Source organism: Microcebus murinus, chromosome 9 (genome assembly GCF_040939455.1).
Source record: "Microcebus murinus isolate Inina chromosome 9, M.murinus_Inina_mat1.0, whole genome shotgun sequence".
In the NCBI taxonomy this organism is placed as follows: Eukaryota; Metazoa; Chordata; class Mammalia; order Primates; family Cheirogaleidae; genus Microcebus; species Microcebus murinus.
The window spans coordinates 12,630,646-12,650,214 of NC_134112.1; the positions used below are offsets into that span (position 1 = coordinate 12,630,646).

At 40.6% G+C, this 19,569-nt stretch overlaps 1 protein-coding gene and 1 long non-coding RNA gene across 3 annotated transcripts in view; one reads left to right on the forward strand and one right to left on the reverse strand.

Annotated features, from left to right (window-relative positions):
* The window catches only part of LOC105858103 (uncharacterized), a 19,319-nt gene extending 15,827 nt beyond the window's left edge, over positions 1 to 3,492 (reverse strand). Inside the window, exon 1 of the long non-coding RNA XR_012920981.1 lies at positions 3,368 to 3,492. This is a non-coding gene — a long non-coding RNA (uncharacterized LOC105858103). The remainder of the gene's footprint in view (positions 1 to 3,367) is intronic.
* INHBA (inhibin subunit beta A) overlaps positions 1 to 12,240 on the forward strand; it is a 23,703-nt gene extending 11,463 nt beyond the window's left edge. For both annotated transcript variants that reach the window (XM_012740974.2, XM_012740973.3), the window contains one exon: positions 6,807 to 12,240. In XM_012740974.2, coding sequence (XP_012596428.1) covers positions 6,807 to 7,699 — 893 coding nt within the window. In that variant the 3' untranslated portion in view covers positions 7,700 to 12,240. The remainder of the gene's footprint in view (positions 1 to 6,806) is intronic.
* The last annotated feature ends 7,329 nt before the right edge of the window (positions 12,241 to 19,569 follow it).

The window sequence follows — 19,569 nt, forward strand, 5'->3', positions numbered from 1 at the left end:
TTTCTCTCCTTGCTTGTTGAATAAAGCCAAGGCATGGCCCCAGAAGCAGAGGGGCTACAAAAGTGCCTGAAACTCTTTTAACTGAGTCTGTCCCATTCTACTTATGTGGAACGGGCCCCATCTTTATAAAGCCGATGTGAGGTGTCACTGACTAAACAGCGAGGACTAGCTCTAAGGCTCTCTGAAATTTATTCCAACAAATGAAAATGATTTTCTTTTTATGCATGTCACCCAAGTTTGCTCACCAAGGTTAGTTTGTTCTTTGCATAGCTGGCATAAAATCTTTAATGTTTACCTTAAGGCCTTAAAGAGACTTCCTCTTTTCAAAGGAAAGGTAGATGGGATGGGGAAAGCAAGCCAACTCTCTGTGATTGGTAGTGAAGCTAACATCAGTGGCCTTCTTGGCTGATGCAGCTTATCTTATCTCATTTTGATTCACAATGCACAATAACAATATACCTTTGAGTCTCCATGCCAAACCTAGATGCAAACCTAGATGCGGATTCTGGTAATTAGCTTAGCAATTGATAGCACTTGTAGAAAAGAAAGGGGGAGAAAGACAAATGTGCTCACATAGCCTAGGTGGTGTTGAAAGCAGCATATAAATCTCCCCTCTTGGAGGTACTATTTGCAGGAGATTGGAGTTAGACATTCACGTTGGCCAAACAGGGGTCTAAGAAGACTTGTTTGGATGACTAACCTCCCCCACCCAGAGAAAGCCATCTCAAAGTGGAGTTGACTCCCACCCTTCCACCCCAATCTTTGAACTTTTCCGTGGATCACCCCTCACTGAGGGATGCCTTAGGGGCTACATGCTTGCTTCTCTGAGTAACGGGAACAGATCGGCCACAAGAGGGCGCGTTCCAAAGACTTTTGCTTCTTGTCTGCTAATCTTGCAAGGAAAGGCAATTGTGCCTACCCAAGCCCCTGTCTACAGCGCCCTAATCTTGGTGATTATCAGTTAGATCCTGCTCTCTCTCATCCTCCAGAAAAAGTCAGGATTTTGTGGGATGGGAGAAACACAATTACCTGTAACACAGTCGGTGAGACAGAAGGAAAGGAAATGGAAATACTGGTGATACGTGTGCACATTCTGGAGCTCTATGGAAGGCACACGAGTGATAAATTTCAAAAACAAACAAAGCGGAGCAGGGAGAAATGTGACCATGAATCATCAGCGATGCTGATTTGCTCACAAGTCTCTCCCTAATACGGTCGCCCGGGTTGTACAAAAACATCTTCCGTCTCCCTTGATTTTGTTGCCTGGTTTGCTTCCCCTATCAACACTGTTCACCAGCGACAAATGACAAGGGACTTCCAATAGGGAGGAAAGAGGCTATTTCTTTAACGCCTTGTGGAACATGGTGTTCAGCCTTGGAGCGTGCGTTTGTTTCCAAACCGAGGGTGTGGAGAGAAATGGTGGGGAAAAGATGTGAAAAGAGATTAAGAGTGTTTTGCGGGTCCTGTGAAGGGCAATAGGGGGTGGCAGAGATGTCAGGGTGGAAAGTCAGATTTAACATTTAGAGAACCGGGGTAATACCTTCCCAGGCACTTGCCACTTGCAAACACATACTGTCTTGGCCCCTCTGCTGCTAAAAAATACTTGAGCATGCTGTCTTAGCTGTGGTTCAGAGTCTTTCATACTCGACTGGTTCCTAGGTCCAAAATCAAAAGTGTCAAAGTTCTCAGGAACTTTGGAAGAAGTCTCTGAAATTTTGTGGCTTGAACCTTAAATACGCTTTCTACTTCTTTTAGGGACCTAAAACTCCTTTCTCCCTAAATATTTAACTTTCTTTTTCATCACCAATTAAAGGAAAGAGGCATGGATGATGAATGTTTGGGGGTGAGCATTTGCAATTCAATAATGGATCCTAAGGAGAGTTAGTAAGGCTAAAAACGTCATCAAGATAATTTATGGCCAAACCTATAGTTCTGCTACAGGAAAGATCCTCTACTGTAGGTCAAAGGAGGAATAACCTTAAAGACCTCACTTGCTGCTTTCTGCAGAAACCCCTGGAAGCAGTCCAAACACAAAGTTAGTACTTCAGAGAACACATGTGCTGTGAATGGTGGCTGTGCATGCCCCTACCGTTGACTATACCATATCTAGGCACAGTGAAACCTTGATGAAAAATGGAAAATTAAAGTAACAGACGCTTTTTACAACAAGCTTTCTCCCCCCACCCACCATGGTGAGTTTAAATACATTCTACAAACAACAAGGCTTTCCACATTCACATTAGAGACATAATTATTGCCCGTATGTAAAAGGCAGCATACTTTAAGCAGGACCCTCATGAGGAAAACAAAACAAAACTGAAACACTGCGTGTGTGTGTTGCTTATTTCATTGGACATGTTCATACACCCAGAAATCTGAGATGCTGGACTTTTGGATAAGCAGCATTTTGCATCTTAGGGTGGGGGAAGGGATCCACAAGGGGGTTGGCTGCTTAACCCTTGGCATGCTTTCATGATTGAGTTACTAAAAACATTTTTAAAATTCTGAAAGCAAAGGAAAATGTGCTGCAAATACCCTTTCAGGCATCTTTCCTTCCATTTCACACAGTCTTTCCTCTGACCAATCTCTCCCACCCGGCAACATTTCAAAGGTATTCCCTTTAAGGTACAAAATGTATCCCTACCCATTTTTCTGCACCTTTTTTCTCTCTCTTTGGTATGTGTCCACCAAGCTCATAGAGGTTTAAGTGATGAAATATTATCACCCACATGGGTTTGCGTGGGACTTTCTTAGTGAATTACTCAGGCAGAGCAGGCTGTGATACAGCCTTGCTCACAAGCCTCGGGAGGGAAAAAATAGCACAGAGGATGAAAAGAATATTATCAGAGAGTAGGTAATGAAAGGTTAGTAAAGCAACCAGCTATATCTGGTTAGCTAGGTAATAGTGTAGGAACCTAGGTCGCACCTGTACCTGCTCACGAAGCATTATGGGAAGGCTTCCATTTCAAGATTTCACAGCACAAGATATTTAAGTCAAACCTGAAACTGATTAGAAATTGATCCTATACCTCTCAGCCTTAGGCAGCCTTCTTCCATTTTTCAAATTGTTATGCATAGGGATTTGAAGATTGGGGCATCCTGAGAATGTCACTGCAATATAGCAATCTCTCTCAGGTAATATAGAGATAAAGGGAATATAATCAATTGACTAGTTATTTATTATATTTTTCATACCTAGGACATTCAAGGGTATATTTCTGAAACCTACAGCCCTGACAAACATCAATCCCATGTCAGCTTCCAGCAGTCTCATCTCCCCACCCCCTTCTGCAATGAAAGCTAATGTAAAAGAAAGAAATATGCACTGCTTAATAAGTCAGAATACAATAGAACGTGTAAAATGTACCTGCATATAGGGTAGACATTAGGAAGACTTGAATCTCTCTCTTCCCCCTGTTCTCCTGAGCATTATGGCAACAGCATTTTCATGAAATTGGATCTCAGTTTTATTTTTTTTCCTGATAAAATATCATGCAGTATACAAATAGCAGTTCCAGAAATGGACACCAGGAGAAGGAGGCGACAGGCATGTCAATTAGTAGGGGAAAATCCAAATGTCAGAAATATGGGGGAGAGATAAAGCAGGCAGGCAGAGGATGCAAATACAGGGAGCAGAGTCTTTCCGTTCAGATAATTAAACCGATGCATAAATCAGCGCCCGTGCCTCTCCACACTGTGCAGGCGATGCCTTGCAGTTCATTATCAGCCAAGACCAGCATGAAAGTCATTTTGTGATGACTCTCTGATCCTAATATAACAGCACCTGACAGATTGAGCCCCTCTGATGAGTACTCTCTTTGTACAATCCTCTCCCAGGAACACTAAATCATTTGCTTCCAAGTACAGCTGCTTGTGAAGAAGGGGTGGGGCTAGATCATGCATTGGAAACCTGCTCTTATGAAATGAGGGTTGTCCTGCAGGCTGTGTGACTGGGAACAAGCAGCCTCAGCCTCACGGCCCTGCAAAAGCTATTTGCATCAGGCTGTCACTTGTTCCAGTCCACCGATGAACCCTCCCCCCCAACCCCAACATCTGCAGACATTTCTGGACTTTATTTGTGGACGGTCCACTGCGTGCAGGTCAGCACTGCTGTCCATCTACCTTCACCCTCGACCCCTCCTGTCAAGCGTGGGTGGGAGCAGAGCAGAGCCTGTGGGGTTGAGTTCCTGAAACCCAGTGAGCCTCCCCATCCCTGGAACGAGTCAGACACTCCTGTTTCACACCCTTTCCTAGAAAAACCAAACACAGCCTTGTGCCCTCTGGCTTCTCTAATTTAGCAGCTACTTTCTGTCTTCAGAGTGAGCCCCCTTGCAGTTTAGGATTCGGAGGCTGCCCTGCATAGAGGCAGAAGGGGAAACAGCAGGTAGCTTGTTAACATTCTCCGCAGGGCAGGGCGAATGTGCCCACACTGGGGGTAACCTGCACACTCCTCCAGGCCAGGTATCAGAGGCGTCGAAGGTCCCTGCCAGCCTTTCCCTCTGGTCTTGACAGCACCCTACCACCTTAAAATCTGCTGCTGATTGCCCTTTTAGATTGAATGACTAAGCTCTGCTTCCTGGAATCTTCTCTTTCACTTTCTTAAAAAACAAACAACAAAAAGCCCCCACCAGTTCTCTGCAAAAGGGAATATAGGAGTCCTATTTTGGAAAAAAAGTCGCTGTGCTTCTTAAAGCAAGACAGCTCCCCCCTTTAACTGCTCCCTGCTCTGGTGCTCTATCTAATCATAAGCCCAGGCTTATTATTCATTACGACTCCTGCCAGAGACATGAGGTCGGAGTCAAAGGAACTCACCTTACCACCACCACCACTATCATCATCGGGGCCAGCACCCTAGCAAATCTGTACGGAGATGCCAGAGAACCTTTCATATCTATCTGCAGCTCTGCTTGGCCCTGGCCTCGGTGAATTTACCACTATCATAATCACAGTGTGCAGAGTGTGTTAAATTAAGAACAGAATCTACAGTACGCAATGCACAGAAAAGCCTGCCTTCTGCTGCAGAGAACTTGAAACTGTGCCTAAAATTTATAGTACCGTAAACATCTCAGGGCCTCGAGTGATAAGTATGGCTGGATTTCCGTTAGCTATAGAAATCCAGGCAGGGAGATCCTCCTAGGGAGTTGCGAGTTCTAAGATGAACTTCTTGAAGATTGGTCCCAGATTTGTACATGGGTTACACGTACAGCGGGCAGTTGTAAGTAGGCACATGGATGTGAAAAAGGGACGCGTTTCTACAGACCACTGAGTGGTAACAATGGAAAGGAGGGAAAATGATATAGTCAAGACATTCTATTCTGGACACCCGCTTTTTACAGTAAATGTTGCTGCCTGAATAAACGTACCGGTGCTTATGGGAGGGAATGGAAATAGATGACTTTCTAATTTTAGAGTTAGGCAGGAACTGAGTAGCTGCTGAATCCAGGTACTCTGATAAGGCAGGGATTTCCTCTCTGTTAGCAGCAGTTGCTGTTTGAAATATGTTTTTAGTGTTCATTAAGCTGCATACCAAAGGGACAGAGGGTTCAGAGGTACGATGTGGCTCTCTTAATTTAATAGAAGCCAATGCTAAGGGTGCCTCCATTTGTTAAAAAGTAATCAAGTAGTTGCCTACTTTCTGCTGTGCACTAGACGATGGCGGTGACCTCAGGCCTCCTAAGCCAGACTGGCAGGAGGGTGGTGGCGGGGAAGATGTGAGGGAAGACTTCTAGAGGAAATGTCGTTCAATCTGAGAACATATTAAGGTCAGCCACCAAGGGTGCCGTGTTGGGGGTGGGCAGGACTATTCTAGGAAGAAAGAACAGCAGGTGGCACTGCCTGCAGGTAGGAGAGAGGGTGGGATTCTTAAGACCTTAAGGAAACACGGTGTAACTGGACCACAGAGAACAAGAGGACAGGGTGAGAGCTGGTGTTGATGGCAGGGACACCACATGCAGAGCCCAACATCCTGGGGGAGATTGAGAGCAATAGGAAGTCAGTAAAGGACTTTCAAGGAGTGGCATGATCAGATCTACCTTTGGGAAGGATTCCTTTAGCCGCTTAATGGAGAAATGATTGGAGAGGGGCCTGATTCAATGTCACAGAGGCAAAGTCAAGAAAAGGCTGCTCCAATGGCCCAGAGAAGAGCTGATGGGGAGGAAGCCGGCTGTGACAAGGGGAGAGGAGGCTGGCTCAGTGAGTCCCGCCCACACAGACCTGCACAGCAGGGCGGGGCTGCGGGCTGCCTTTTTGTGTGGGAATAATATTTCCATAGCTTGCCAGAGCTTATAGTGAGTTTTCAGGAATGTTATCCCATTTGATTCCTCCAAAACTGTGAGATATAGGTCAAGTGTCATTATACCGTTCCCATTTTATAGAAGGTGAGACTCAGATCAAGCAATTAGTCAACAAACATAGACCCCCACAGGCCCTCTTCATCGTTGTGCAAGGGTCTACAAACTTTCTTTATGCACAGGGCCAGAGAGTAAATATTTTAGGTCAGACCGTCTCTGTTACAGCTACTCAACTCTGTCACAGTGCAAAAGCAGCTGTAAGCAACATACAAAATAAATAAGCATAGCTGTGTTCCAAAAGAACTTTATTTACAGGCGCTAATGTTTAAATTTCAGATAATTTTCACATGTCACAAAATACCACTTTTCTTTCAAAACGTTACAAACTGTTTTTAATTTACTGACCCCTGTTTGAGATGGTCGATCACAGAAGACTTTGCCTGCAATCTGGAGTAGATGCAAATGACAGATTTAACAAGTATCCCCGTTTTCTCTTGTGCTGTGTTTCACCTTCAGGCACAGCCAGGAAGACCCTGCACTTCGAGATTTCCAAGGAAGGCAGTGACCTGTCGGTGGTGGAGCGTGCAGAAATCTGGCTCTTCCTAAAAGTCCCGAAGGCCAACAGGACCAGGACCAAAGTCACCATCCGCCTCTTCCAGCAGCAGAAGCACCCGCAGGGCAGCTTGGATGCAGGGGAGGAGGCCGAGGAAGTGGGCTTAAAGGGGGAGAGGAGTGAACTGTTGCTATCGGAAAAGGTGGTGGATGCTCGGAAGAGCACCTGGCACGTCTTCCCTGTCTCCAGCAGCATCCAGCGGTTGCTGGACCAGGGCAAGAGCTCCCTGGACGTTCGGATTGCCTGCGAGCAGTGCCAGGAGAGTGGCGCCAGCCTGGTGCTCTTGGGCAAGAAGAAGAAGAAAGAGGAGGAGGGGGAAGGGAAGAAGAAGGACGGAGGTGAAGGAGGGGCGGGAGCAGAGGAGGAGAAGGAGCAGTCGCACAGACCTTTCCTCATGCTGCAGGCCCGGCAGTCCGAAGACCACCCTCATCGCCGGCGCCGGCGAGGCTTGGAGTGTGATGGCAAGGTCAACATCTGCTGTAAGAAACAGTTCTTTGTTAGTTTCAAGGACATCGGCTGGAATGACTGGATCATCGCTCCCTCTGGCTATCACGCCAACTACTGCGAGGGTGAGTGCCCGAGCCACATAGCAGGCACTTCTGGGTCCTCGCTGTCCTTCCACTCCACGGTCATCAACCACTACCGCATGCGGGGTCACAGCCCCTTTGCCAACCTCAAATCGTGCTGTGTGCCCACCAAGCTGAGACCCATGTCCATGCTGTACTATGATGATGGCCAGAACATCATCAAAAAGGACATTCAGAACATGATTGTGGAGGAGTGCGGGTGCTCATAGAGCCGCCCAGCCCAGGGGGAAAGGGAACTAGAGTTGTCCAGAGAAGACAGTGACAAGATGAAGAAATTTTTAAGGTTTCTGAGTTAAACAAACCAGAAAAATAGAAATTTAAAACAAACAAAAACAAAAAACTAAAAACAAAACCTGATGAAACAGATGAAGGAAGATGTGGAAAAAAAAAATCCTTAGCCAGGGCTCAGACATGAAGCAGGGAAGGAGACAGGAATTTGGGGGGGGAAAGGGAGAGTGTACCCATCATTTCTTCCGAGATCAAACTGATGCCATCAGTTGTTTAAACGGGGTATTGTCCCCTCCCACCTTGCAGTTCCCTTGTGAGCCTTGAATCACTTTGCCTAGTCTGCAGGAGTGTGGACTAGCACAACCCAAATAGCATCTAGAAAGCCATGAGTTTGAAAGGGCCCATGCAGGCACTTCCCCACCCAGTTACCCAGGTCATAAGGTATGTCTGCGTGACACTATCTCTGTGTATATCAACACACACACATACACACACAGGCGTTTCCACATACCACATACATACACATACTGGTAAAAGAACAATAATGTGCAGGTGGTCACACTTTCTTTTTCTGCACCACTTTTGCAACAAGACAACAAAACAAAACAAAAAAATCCAACATAAAAAAATTGAGAACAAGAATGGGAAGAGTGAAAGATCAAGGAAAAAAGAATACCAAGTTACATTTCGTTAAGGTGCTTATGATCTTAGAACTATGCAACCTAATAGGTTTGAAACTGTTTACCTGAGAGAGAACAAAAAGAGAGACTTTTTTGTATCGGAAGTAATCTGATTAATTTTTATTTTCTTCAAGGAGAGATACTTGAAAGGAATATGTTTGTCCATCTGTTGGATCCAAACATTTCTATATTTTGTAAATGTTGTTGTTGTTTTTTTTTTTTATCGTTTACTATTTGCACTACAATGGTGTTTGACCTGTCTAATCCTTATTTAACAAGTATTTTCTTTGGGTGGGGGTGGGGGTGGGGTTTAAGAGCTGCACTTAATGTGAGCTATAAAAGAACTGCTACAGCACACAAAATAGCTATTTTTATTATTATAATTATAATTATTATTATTATTTTGTACCTTAAAAAATAGACACATACACCAAAGACATTTGTGTGAGCCTTTAAACAGTCTGTCTGTGGTTGGTATCATTCACCATCATTGAGTCAGGGGTTGGGATTAAGGTTGAGTAGGGTGGATTGTGTTCAGGCTTAAAAGACCTGAGAAGTTTGGTTTTTGACTCCTTTTACATCCATGAAACAGGACATTTCATACTGGATGTACAGTAGTTGTACACTGTTCGATATCAAATTCAATCAAATTCATGAAACTACATGCTTGTATGTGTATATATACATTGCTTGTGCATATGCATATCTGTGTGTATATATACATGTATTATACCATGTCCATACACATTTTAAGCACTTCAGGCTGTCATTTTTTAATGTTCTTAAAGCAATGAATGTTCGTGTGCAAAACACAGTATTTTTAAGAAGGATAGGCTATAGTTTTTGCTTTTACTCTGAACTCGGTGGGCACATTTCAAAAATCTGGATAGGATAAAGCCTAGAAATTCCAGTGAATATTCAGCAAGGCCCTCGCTAAACATACAGGGATCAAATTCCCTCCTCTTTCTTGCCCTCCCACCCCCACTTCTACAAGTTATCCCCTGTGGGGAAAACAGGATGTTAATCAAAACTCTGGTTAATTCTGATTTTTTTTCAACTTATATTTATTGTCTATTGGAATCAATCTTACATCAGAAGCTTTTTTGGAAAAAAAATAATCTTTAGGCCAGAATGAAAGAGGTGAGTGTATTTCTTTCTTTCTTTTTTTTTTTTTTTTTAATGATTCAGGCCTGGTTGTGAGAAATATTACTTGTACCCACTGGGTTTGATAATGTTCTTGTCACTAGTTAAAAGACACATGATTTGGGGGAAGGTGTTAAGAGAGTGAGAGTAGGAAGAGAGCAATTCAAAGGAGGCAGGGACGAGGGCAGTAGCAAAAATCTCTAATATCTTAATTGATAGCCAAAACTCTTGATGTATGAGTTTGTGTGTATTGATTTGGATGCAGAAAGGAAAAAAAAAAAACAACTTTGTTTTATAAATATCAAAGTACATGCTTAAAGCTAAGTTTCTATCTAATTTATTCTAGTATATAGCTTGCCTAGAATAGCTAATAAATTATTCATTTATGTGTTTTTAAAAATACAGAGCCTTGTTTTCACTAACTTGTTTGAAGTTTGCAAAACTTTTCGAAAATTGGAAAAAAATTCTAATAATTGGGAAAAAGCACATTCATTCATATTTTGTAAACTATGGAAGCTGTTAGCTCTTCAATTCATAGGTTTTTAAGAAATCAATTACAGGAAAATAAAATATCAGTGAGAAACCCAACATTATAAAAGGTGGTTTAGCTTTTCTTTAAGAATATGTTATGTCAGTAGACTGTAACACTGGGCTGTGTGTAGGCAAATTAATGTCGTTACAGATTGCAGATGCACTTGGTATGTTCTAGAGGCCCTCCCTTTTTTTATGCAGGAAATACAACACGTACTGGGTGAGAAGCTTGAGAGTGGATCCTCAGGAAGGTCCTAGATAACCTCGGATAACATGCATGGGAAGGCGGGTGTGGGGAGGAAAGTTTTAGGGGAAAGTAGATGGCCATGTTCAACTTACCAACTGTTCATGGAAAACTCTGAGAGCCTTTTGAACTGCATCTTCTTTGGTACTGGAACTAATCCTGGAATAATCTATAGAAATAGGGTGAGGAAATAAGCCCTAGTTCACTGTGCAGTAGCAGAGCTGATTGAGGCCATGGGAAAAAAATTTACAAAGACAGATGATACCCATGTGTAGTCTCATTCATCTCAAATAAATCTGCCATCTTTTTAAGCTCTTTACATCCTAGACATATTGAGGGTAATATGGGGTTTGATTAGTGGCCAGAGTAATTAAAAGCAGAGAAATGAAATTCCGTATGATTATATTTTAATTGGATATTAAATGATTGGGTTATCATACACCCACAAACTTTAATTTTGCTTCATTAAATTAATGTGGCCTTGAAATAGAATTATAAATTGCTACCGTCTATAGTAATATTGAAAGATATTATTTTACCATCTTTAATAATTTTGGAAAATATGAGCCCTGTGAGCAACCACTCTTTGATGTAGCAGGACAAGACCAAAAGAAAAAACTTTTAAATTCTACCATATAGGGTTCTTCGTAATATGATTTTTCCTGAAATGGGAGTGACTCTGATCTTACTATTTCTCCCCTCTTTCACTAAGGCTAATCTCTAGGCTCTTAAAAATATGCCCACACCAATTATAGAAGCTCTGAAAGGCATTTGTCTTCGAACATATTTTAAAAGTAATACTTTATAGACCGAGTTGACATTTTCTATTTTTTTTCCAAAAAATTAAGGTGAATTCCAACACACTGAGTTGGTATTTTCTTTTCCCGGAAGACCAGCCAACTTCATATTTATTTAAGATTGATTCCACACTCCATTTTCAAGGAGAGTTTCTGCATTCTCCTCAAAGGTAGAACAAGTATATATTTTTTTTTTACCCTTGTGGGATTGGACTTTAAGAGATGACTCTAAAAAACAGAGAACAAATATGCCTCAATTGTATTAAGCATAGATTCAAATTATCATGTTCACTTAAAAAATGATTTCCTGTGGGCCTTTTGGCAACTTCCCTTTTCAATGTAGAGAAAAACTTAGTCACCCTGAAAACCTACAGAATAAATGAAACTTGTAGATGTGGGCAGAAAGTTTGGGGGTGGACATTGTATGTGTTTAAATTAAACCCTGTATCACTGAGAAGCTGTTGTATGGGTCAGAGAAAATGAATGCTTAGAAGCTGTTCACATCTTCAAGAGCAGAAGCAAACCACATGTCTCAGCTATATTATTATTTATTTTTTATGCATAAAGTGAATCATTTCTTCTGTATTAATTTCCAATGGGTTTTACCCTCTATTTAAATGCTTTGAAAAACAGTGCATTGACAATGGGTTGATATTTTTCTTTAAAAGAAAAATATAATTATGAAAGCCAAGATAATCTGAAGCCTGTTTTGTTTTTAAAACTTTTTATGTTCTGTGGTTGATGTTGTTTGTTTGTTTGTTTTTATTTTTATTTTGTTTTGTTTTTTTGCATACTACATGCAGTTCTTTAACCAATGTCTTTTTGGCTAATGTAATTAAAGTTGTTAATTTATATGAGTGCATTTCAACTATGTCAATGGTTTCTTAATATTTATTGTGTAGAAGTACTGGTAATTTTTTTTATTTACAATATGTTTAAAGAGATAACAGTTTGATATGTTTTCATGTGTTTATAGCAGAAGTTATTTATTTCTATGGCATTCCAGCGGATATTTTGGTGTTTGCGAGGCATGCAGTCAATATTTTGTACAGTTAGTGGACAGTATTCAGCAACGCCTGATAGCTTCTTTGGCCTTATGTTAAATAAAAAGACCTGTTTGGGATGTATTTTTTATTTTATTTTTATTTTTATTTCATGTCTTACTTATTGATTTTCTAAGGTCAACTTTGCACACATACTGCCACATCCTTTGCTGGGTGATAATTTTGTTTCTACTGTAATTATCCAGAAGAGGATGAGAAACAGACTGAATGTGGGGGAGAGAACAAAAGCTGGAGTGAGAGAGCTCAAATAGAAAAAGAATAGATCTTGCCATGGCAGAGGCTGGTAATGGGCTGTAGATGCTTGCACCAGCAATATTTATATTTTATTCATTTTGTTAATTTCCCATTTTTCCAACTGTAGTGGCGAGTACTTACAAGAAATAAAGAGATATTCCTTCCTTACTTCCCTCCCTCCTTCTTCCTTCCTTCTTTCTTCCTGGCTAGAAAACTGGAAATGCATGGAATAACTAAAGCTAGCGAACCATATACACGGGGGAAAATATGCTTAATCCTCTCACTAGGACCAACAGAACCAATTTGGAATCACAAAAGTAAAGTTAAGAATCAATTGAACGTTCAGCTTTTTCTTCTATGGTTTTTCTCTAGTATCTGTGCCCATCCCAGAGGTTATATGGAGAATGTATTAATAACTTCCTTAAACACATGGACCAAGAATGTCCCCATGTGTCACTTCATTCAATATTCACGTATCATTGTTTTAACCATCCTGCACAGTAGGTGTTATCTCTGCTTTTACAGGTGAAACTGAGGCACAGTTAAGTAACATTAATTAGAACTGAAATTACAACCCAGGTCCAAGTCCAAAATTAATTTTCTTTTTGTTCTTCTGTGATTCCATTTCTGTGTTGATTTCCTTATGTAGTGAGTAAAAGAGGGAGCAGAGGTGGATTGAGTGTTGAACTCACTTCTAACTTTTTAATACAGACACTTTACACTCACCAGATAATTCACTTGTAGTTATCTTCACGTGAAATGCCAAGTTCATGTAAATTCATCCTAAACCATTTTTATTTCAGTAGGAAAGTTCCAATTCTTTAAAATTAGAAAATGGGAATTAGTATAGTCTTGCTTTATATTTTCTACTCTATTTTATTTTTCTATTCTTACATTTTGCTAGGAGAAACTTTTTGTCCAAAGTACTTACGTTATGGGCCCAGCGGATATTTGTGTGTGTGTCCGTGCACGTGTACATGTTTGAGCACTTGCATTAGCCTTTATTTCTTGCCAAGTTAAACAATGAATGCATATTAGAAACTAAGTAAAAAATCCAACAGAATTATAAATGAGTAATATTGTTATGAATTTTTTATGGATATTATTATAATCAAAGCAAAAATAACTTAAAAAACAAAATTGGAGTTCAGTATAGAAAAATATATTGAATATGCATATATATGTATGTATAATATACACACATGTATACATATAAAATATATATAAAATGTATAAATATGTACAGGATATATACTCATATATGGGGATGAGAGAGAATGTGTTATCATTTAATATCTAAATCCATTTCATATAGAAATGGAAAACAGGCTGGGCGTGGTGGCTCACGCCTGTAACCCTAGCACTCTGGGAGGCCGAGGAGGGCAAATCACTCAAGGTCAGGAATTCAAAACCAGCCTAAGTAAGACCGAGACCCCGTCTCTACTAAAAATGGAAGGAAAGAAATTAATTGGCCAACTAAAAATATATAGAAAAAATTAGCCAGGCATGGTGGTCCTAGCTACTCAGGAGGCTGAGGCAGAAGGATTGCTTGAGCCCAGGAATTTGAGGTTGCTGTGAGCTAGGCTGATGGCACTCTAGTCCAGGCAATAGAGTGAGACTCTGTCTCAAAAAAAAAAAAAATATATAAAACAATTGTCTGACAAGGTGCCCAAACTGACAAAAGGAAATAGAGCAGTGTAATAATTCCTTTTTTGCATCAAATCAAGTGCTAGCTTCTTTAAAAGAATTCTGGCATTTCTACATTGATTCAATTTAGAGTGCTCTCTTTGGGCCATGAAAAGGCCGGAGTCATTAGAATTCTCCATTACACTCTTTTAGGCTTTCTTTAATTTTCATATAATTATTGTAAGGAAAATGGAAAAGGCAACTTGCTTATCCACAAGCAAAGAATTACAGAGCTGTTTCAGACTTCTTAGAAATGGACAATTGCCCCAAATGACAGACAATATCCAATTTCAAGAAGAGCCCATGATCCTAGAAGTTCAACCATGACTTCACATTCACTCAATGGACATCAAAGAAGTGTTTTTCTTGCAGAAAATATGGCAGTTAAAATCTGGAGGTGGTTTTGGCTAATTGCTTCAAGAAAAATGATGAAGAATTTTTTTTTAGCTGATTTTTCCTAAGAAAGACAGAGGATGTGTTGAGAGGAGGTTCCATCATTGTCAGAAAAGAACACTGAAAAAGCCACCCAAGGCCAGAGTTAATTTGCTGCTGTGATTTTTACTGTCATGGTGGTGGTAGTGCCTGCATCACTGTTGTGTGGGGGACACAATGTTCTAACACAAACACTGTAATGTGGCAACAAAAGATCCCATGGAATATGCCTCTCATTAATGAAGTTGTCTCAACACAGTTGAGTACCATGGCCTAAGCCATTTGAAAAGCTTGGTACTCACATGGGATAAAGGCAGTCATTAAGGGAAAACTCTTGCATTGTGAAAGAAAGAAAGAGAGAAAGAAAGAAAGAAAGAAAGAAAGAAAGAAAGAAAGAAAGAAAGAAAGAAAGAAAGAAAGAAAGAAAGAAAGAAAGAAAGAAAGAAAGAAAGAAAGAAAGAAAGAAAGAAAGAAAGAAAGAAAGAAAGAAAGAAAGAAAGAAAGAAAAAAAAAAAAAAAAAAGACAAACACTCTTAATCTATGCCAGAAACAGGCAGGCCTAAGGCAGGAGGATGACAAAGCATTGTGCTTCAAAGTGTTTATTGTGCTAGAGCTTCCAAGCACTTTGAAGACCATCATCAAATCCTTCTAAATGGAACCAGGGAGGCTTCTCACCCCCATTGATCTCAACAACAAATGTTTGTATTTCGTGGCCAATTTATTTATGCCTCAAAGACTCTAAGTAAAGTTGTTATTATATGGGGTGTTTTTAAAGATAAAACTAATTTTCCATCCTACACATAATCAAATTGCCAACTAGATGAAATGATTTAGGTTATCCCAATGGCATACATTTAGTGGCTATTATTATGCTAAGTATCATGGGGTTCATAATTCTGAAATTGAGTAACTCCTATGTTCTCAAAATAGTGAATTTGAACTAGTCTCTATCAGATCATTAGTCCATACTGCCATTAAGTCATTAATGGCCTCAGAGCAAAAACATGGAACAACAACAACAAAAGAAAATAGAGCCCTTTCCTTGTGGGCTTCAGACAATAGGATACGAGTTACGCTTAAAAGTCTAGCTAATTGGGTTGATTTAATTATTCATTTAGCAACCATATGAAAACAGTCTAGGTAGAGGGCTCAAGAGTGATCTCCAAGCTAAACACTGTTAAGTTTTGCAGATAGGATGGCTCTGAACTTCCTTTAAAGAGGAATAGGCAGCAAGTGTTGGCTGGCCTGACTGAGGTCCCAAGCAAGCCAGTGTCAACAGGCACAGAGAAACAAGACAAGCATGTCTTCCTTGTCTCAAGACAGCCAGTTCTTACCCCAGCACCGGACCACTGTAGTTCACTCCCACAACCAGGCATCACAGGTGGGGGAGAAGGTAATAGAGGAATAGCTTTTATCTCTGGGATTGAAACATTTCACAAAACAAGGTATGTAATCTTAACCCATTGTATATTGAGCAAGTATACAATTATGATTGCTACTAGATCCATCCATCACCTGGAAGACTGATTTTCAAACTAAGCCCAGAATTGGCAGTTCATAGATTGAGCACTGGAAGTAAATTCTAAGGAAAAGAAAGACATCGCTGTAACAAACATCATTCAGATTATGAAAAATGAGAGGAAAGTAGACGAAATCCACAGGCGATGAGGGCAAGTTCAGGTGCCTGTCTCTAGCCTCAGCTGTGGCTTTTGACTTGTCAGGGAGTAATCCCATGAAGGTGTGGGCTGGCCTTTAGGAAAATTGCTTGAGCCTTCTTGTTGGTGTCTTCCTGAAGGAGGAGTAGGTACTAGGGGAAATTAGGGTGGGGAAAGGCTGCACCCTCTACCAGTCAGGCTTCCAGGACTTAGGCCTAGACCAGTGGGAAGCAGGGGCTGCAAGCAGAAATGGGAGAACCTTTTGACAGCAAGGATCTGGGTAAAGTAGGCACTCCTTGGTTCCCAGGTAGCAAATTGTGATACTATTCGGGAGAGGGGAATATTTTCCCTGATTTTGCGTTGAAAACAGCACCATGGATGCTGCATGCAAAATGGGCCTTCAGCTTTAGGAGTCTTGGGAGATGGGACCTTCACCAGAGTTTGGCATTCAAAAGGTGGCCTCTGGACGTGGTGGCAGTGCGATGGCTCACGTGAGATACCTGAGAGTCCCCACGCATGACCGGATAAAACTTAGGAAAGGGGAATGGAGTTGACTAAGGTCTGTCTTTGAGAAAGTGAGACAAGAGCTCATGATGTTGGCTCTATTTCAGTTAGTATAATTTTGTCTGCTTTGACAGATTCGTAAGGGTGCAAGGGACTCAATTTACATTAGAATTGCCTATAGTGACACGGAAAAGTTTGGTAGGTCCTCATGGAATTTTAGGTGAACCCCAATTCTAACATATTGCAAATGTATTCACCTTTAAGAGTAACTTATTTTTTGACAATTTGAAATAGATTTTGTATAAGAAGTGAGGCTCAGGAAATAATACCTGTGTATTACTAGAAAGAAGGACTGGGAAAAAGTTGAGAGCCAGACATGGCAACAGTGCTTCCTGAGCAAGAGTAGCTGAGAGAAACTACCTTCAACGTGTATGGGTATGCCACATGTTTACTTTAAAAACTCCTATCCTGATGTACTGTGCTGGGCACTGTTCTGAATGCTTTAAGCCTTGTAAAAACTCTTCTCCCCCCACTTTTTAAGATTGACCTTAGCCACCATCTCATAGGAAAGAAAACTGTGGCAGAGAGTAGTTGAGTAACTTGTCCAAGATCAAATATGTAGGATGCTACAGAGCCGGGGTTCGAACCCAGGGAAGTTCTGCATCAGCCATTGCACCTCCAGCCATATGTTCTGCTACAGCTGCTGTTAAACCATAACTCTGCTAAGACAAAACTACCTCCTTCTACTTCTACATAGAGCTTTCATATTTATATCTGATACAACCAACGACCTACTTGGCCGGCCATTTACAGAGAGGAGGCACTAATGAGGGAGGAATGCTGGATCATGACTCAGGAAATCCAAGCTTTATCCTGCCTCATTCACTAAATAATTTCATCATATTAAGTCACATTTATATCTTTGGGTTTCAGTGTCCAAATTTATGAAAAGGGCTGAGTTAGAATCTCTCAAATGTATTTCAACTTTAACATGCTAAAATCCAAAGTCTGTAGACACGGGTAAGACACAAATCTTTTAGCCAAAGTACTTGCATCTCCCTTTGTAACAGATCTTACCCACAAGGACCTCTAGCTAATCATAAGATATATTTTTTAATTGATTGTTATTGTGTTTTTGCTGTCCCAATAGGTACTTTTTTGTTATAACAGCAACAACAGTGAAATATTTGACAAAGTGACTTGCGGAAAAAACAATTGTCAAAACCACTCAACCAAGTTGACTGGAAAACTTACTTCATCATTACTCATGTTGCTTTTAAAAAAGAGGCCAAAGCAAAGAGCAAGGTCTGGATCCATGAAATGCATTTCACGCTTAGCCGTGATCAGACAGATGTGTTTATATACATCTTTTTTGCTTGCCATTGGCCTGTCAGCTTTTTCATGCATTTCTGTATTTCTGGATCTGTGTTTCACTTCACACATCAATGGATTTCGACCTCTTTTTCTTCACTATCAACAGATTGTATGTTTTTGCTTCTTTTTCTCTTCTATCATTCTTCGTATTTCCGTAGAGTATTCTTTTTCTGGCTTCTTCTGAAAGCCAGAAGGGAGGGTCACTAAGAATACAACGTTTGTTTAGACAGAGAAAGTTTCAAATGGGGCTTCATCCTCTAGGCCAGAAATTCTCCAACTTTAGTGCACAGAATCACCTGGGAATCTTATTAAAAATAATTATTCCCATGATTCCCCCACCAGACAGTTTCAGATAATGGGTCAGGAATAAGACTGAAAATCTATACTTTGTGAAAGTTGTAGAGCACAGGCTTGGGGCTTTCCATTTAAAATATTATTCAACAACTCATTACAGGGGAGAGACTTTGTGAAAATGAGGCTTTTGATTTGTTTTGTTTTTTGTAAAAATATAGAGATAAACCAATTAGAAAAACTGGAAGTAGCCATACCATATTGGTGAGCCTGAATTTTTCTGTAGAAGCAAGTAGATGGTATATTAGCACAAACTACTAAAAGTCAGACTCACTCACATCTGAGTATTTCCATTTATCAGAGTCTTATTCATGGATGGGAAGTATGAGCACATTGTGTAATAACTGCAGAAGTAGACACATTCATCAACAGATTATTACCCAGGGTCTAATTAAAGATGGATGTGGTTTTAAATTTTATGTATAGGGCTTAGTGATTTAGGACCACTTTTTTGTTTTCTCTTTAGATTGAATATGATGACAATTTCAGTAATTGTGTTACCTCATCCCTGAGAAAAGTCAACTTGGTTTTATACACATGGCTCATATGTAGCATTAACCCTTCTGGTTACAAATTGTGTATGCATGAAGAAACTGAAGATGAGTTGAGTCCTGGAGTGAGTACTAAGTATGTGTGGTCCAGGCTGTCTTTTTTTTTTTTTAGCGTATTATGGGGGTACGAGTGTTAAGTTTACATATATTGCCCATGCCCCCCTCCCCCCTGGAGTGAGAGCTTCAAGCGTGCCCATCCCCCAAACATTGCAAATCTTACTCGTTTGGTTGTATATACCCATCCCCTTCTCCCCCCTCCCAGCCTCCCGACACCCGATAAATGTTACTCCTATATGTCCACTTAGGTCTTGATCCGTTAATACCAATTTGCTGGTGAGTACATGTGGTGCTTGTTTTTCCATTCTTGAGATACTTCACTTAATAGAATGGGTTCCAGCTGTATCCAGGAATATACAAGAGGTGCCATATCACCGTTGTTTCCTAAAGCTGAGTAGTACTCCATGGTATACGTATACCACATTTTATTAATCCACTCATGAATTGATGGGCACTTGGGTTGTTTCCACAGTTTTGCAATTGTGAATGATATAAACATTCGAGTCATGTGACCTTGAACTAGGTACTTTGATTCTTGATTTATTCTT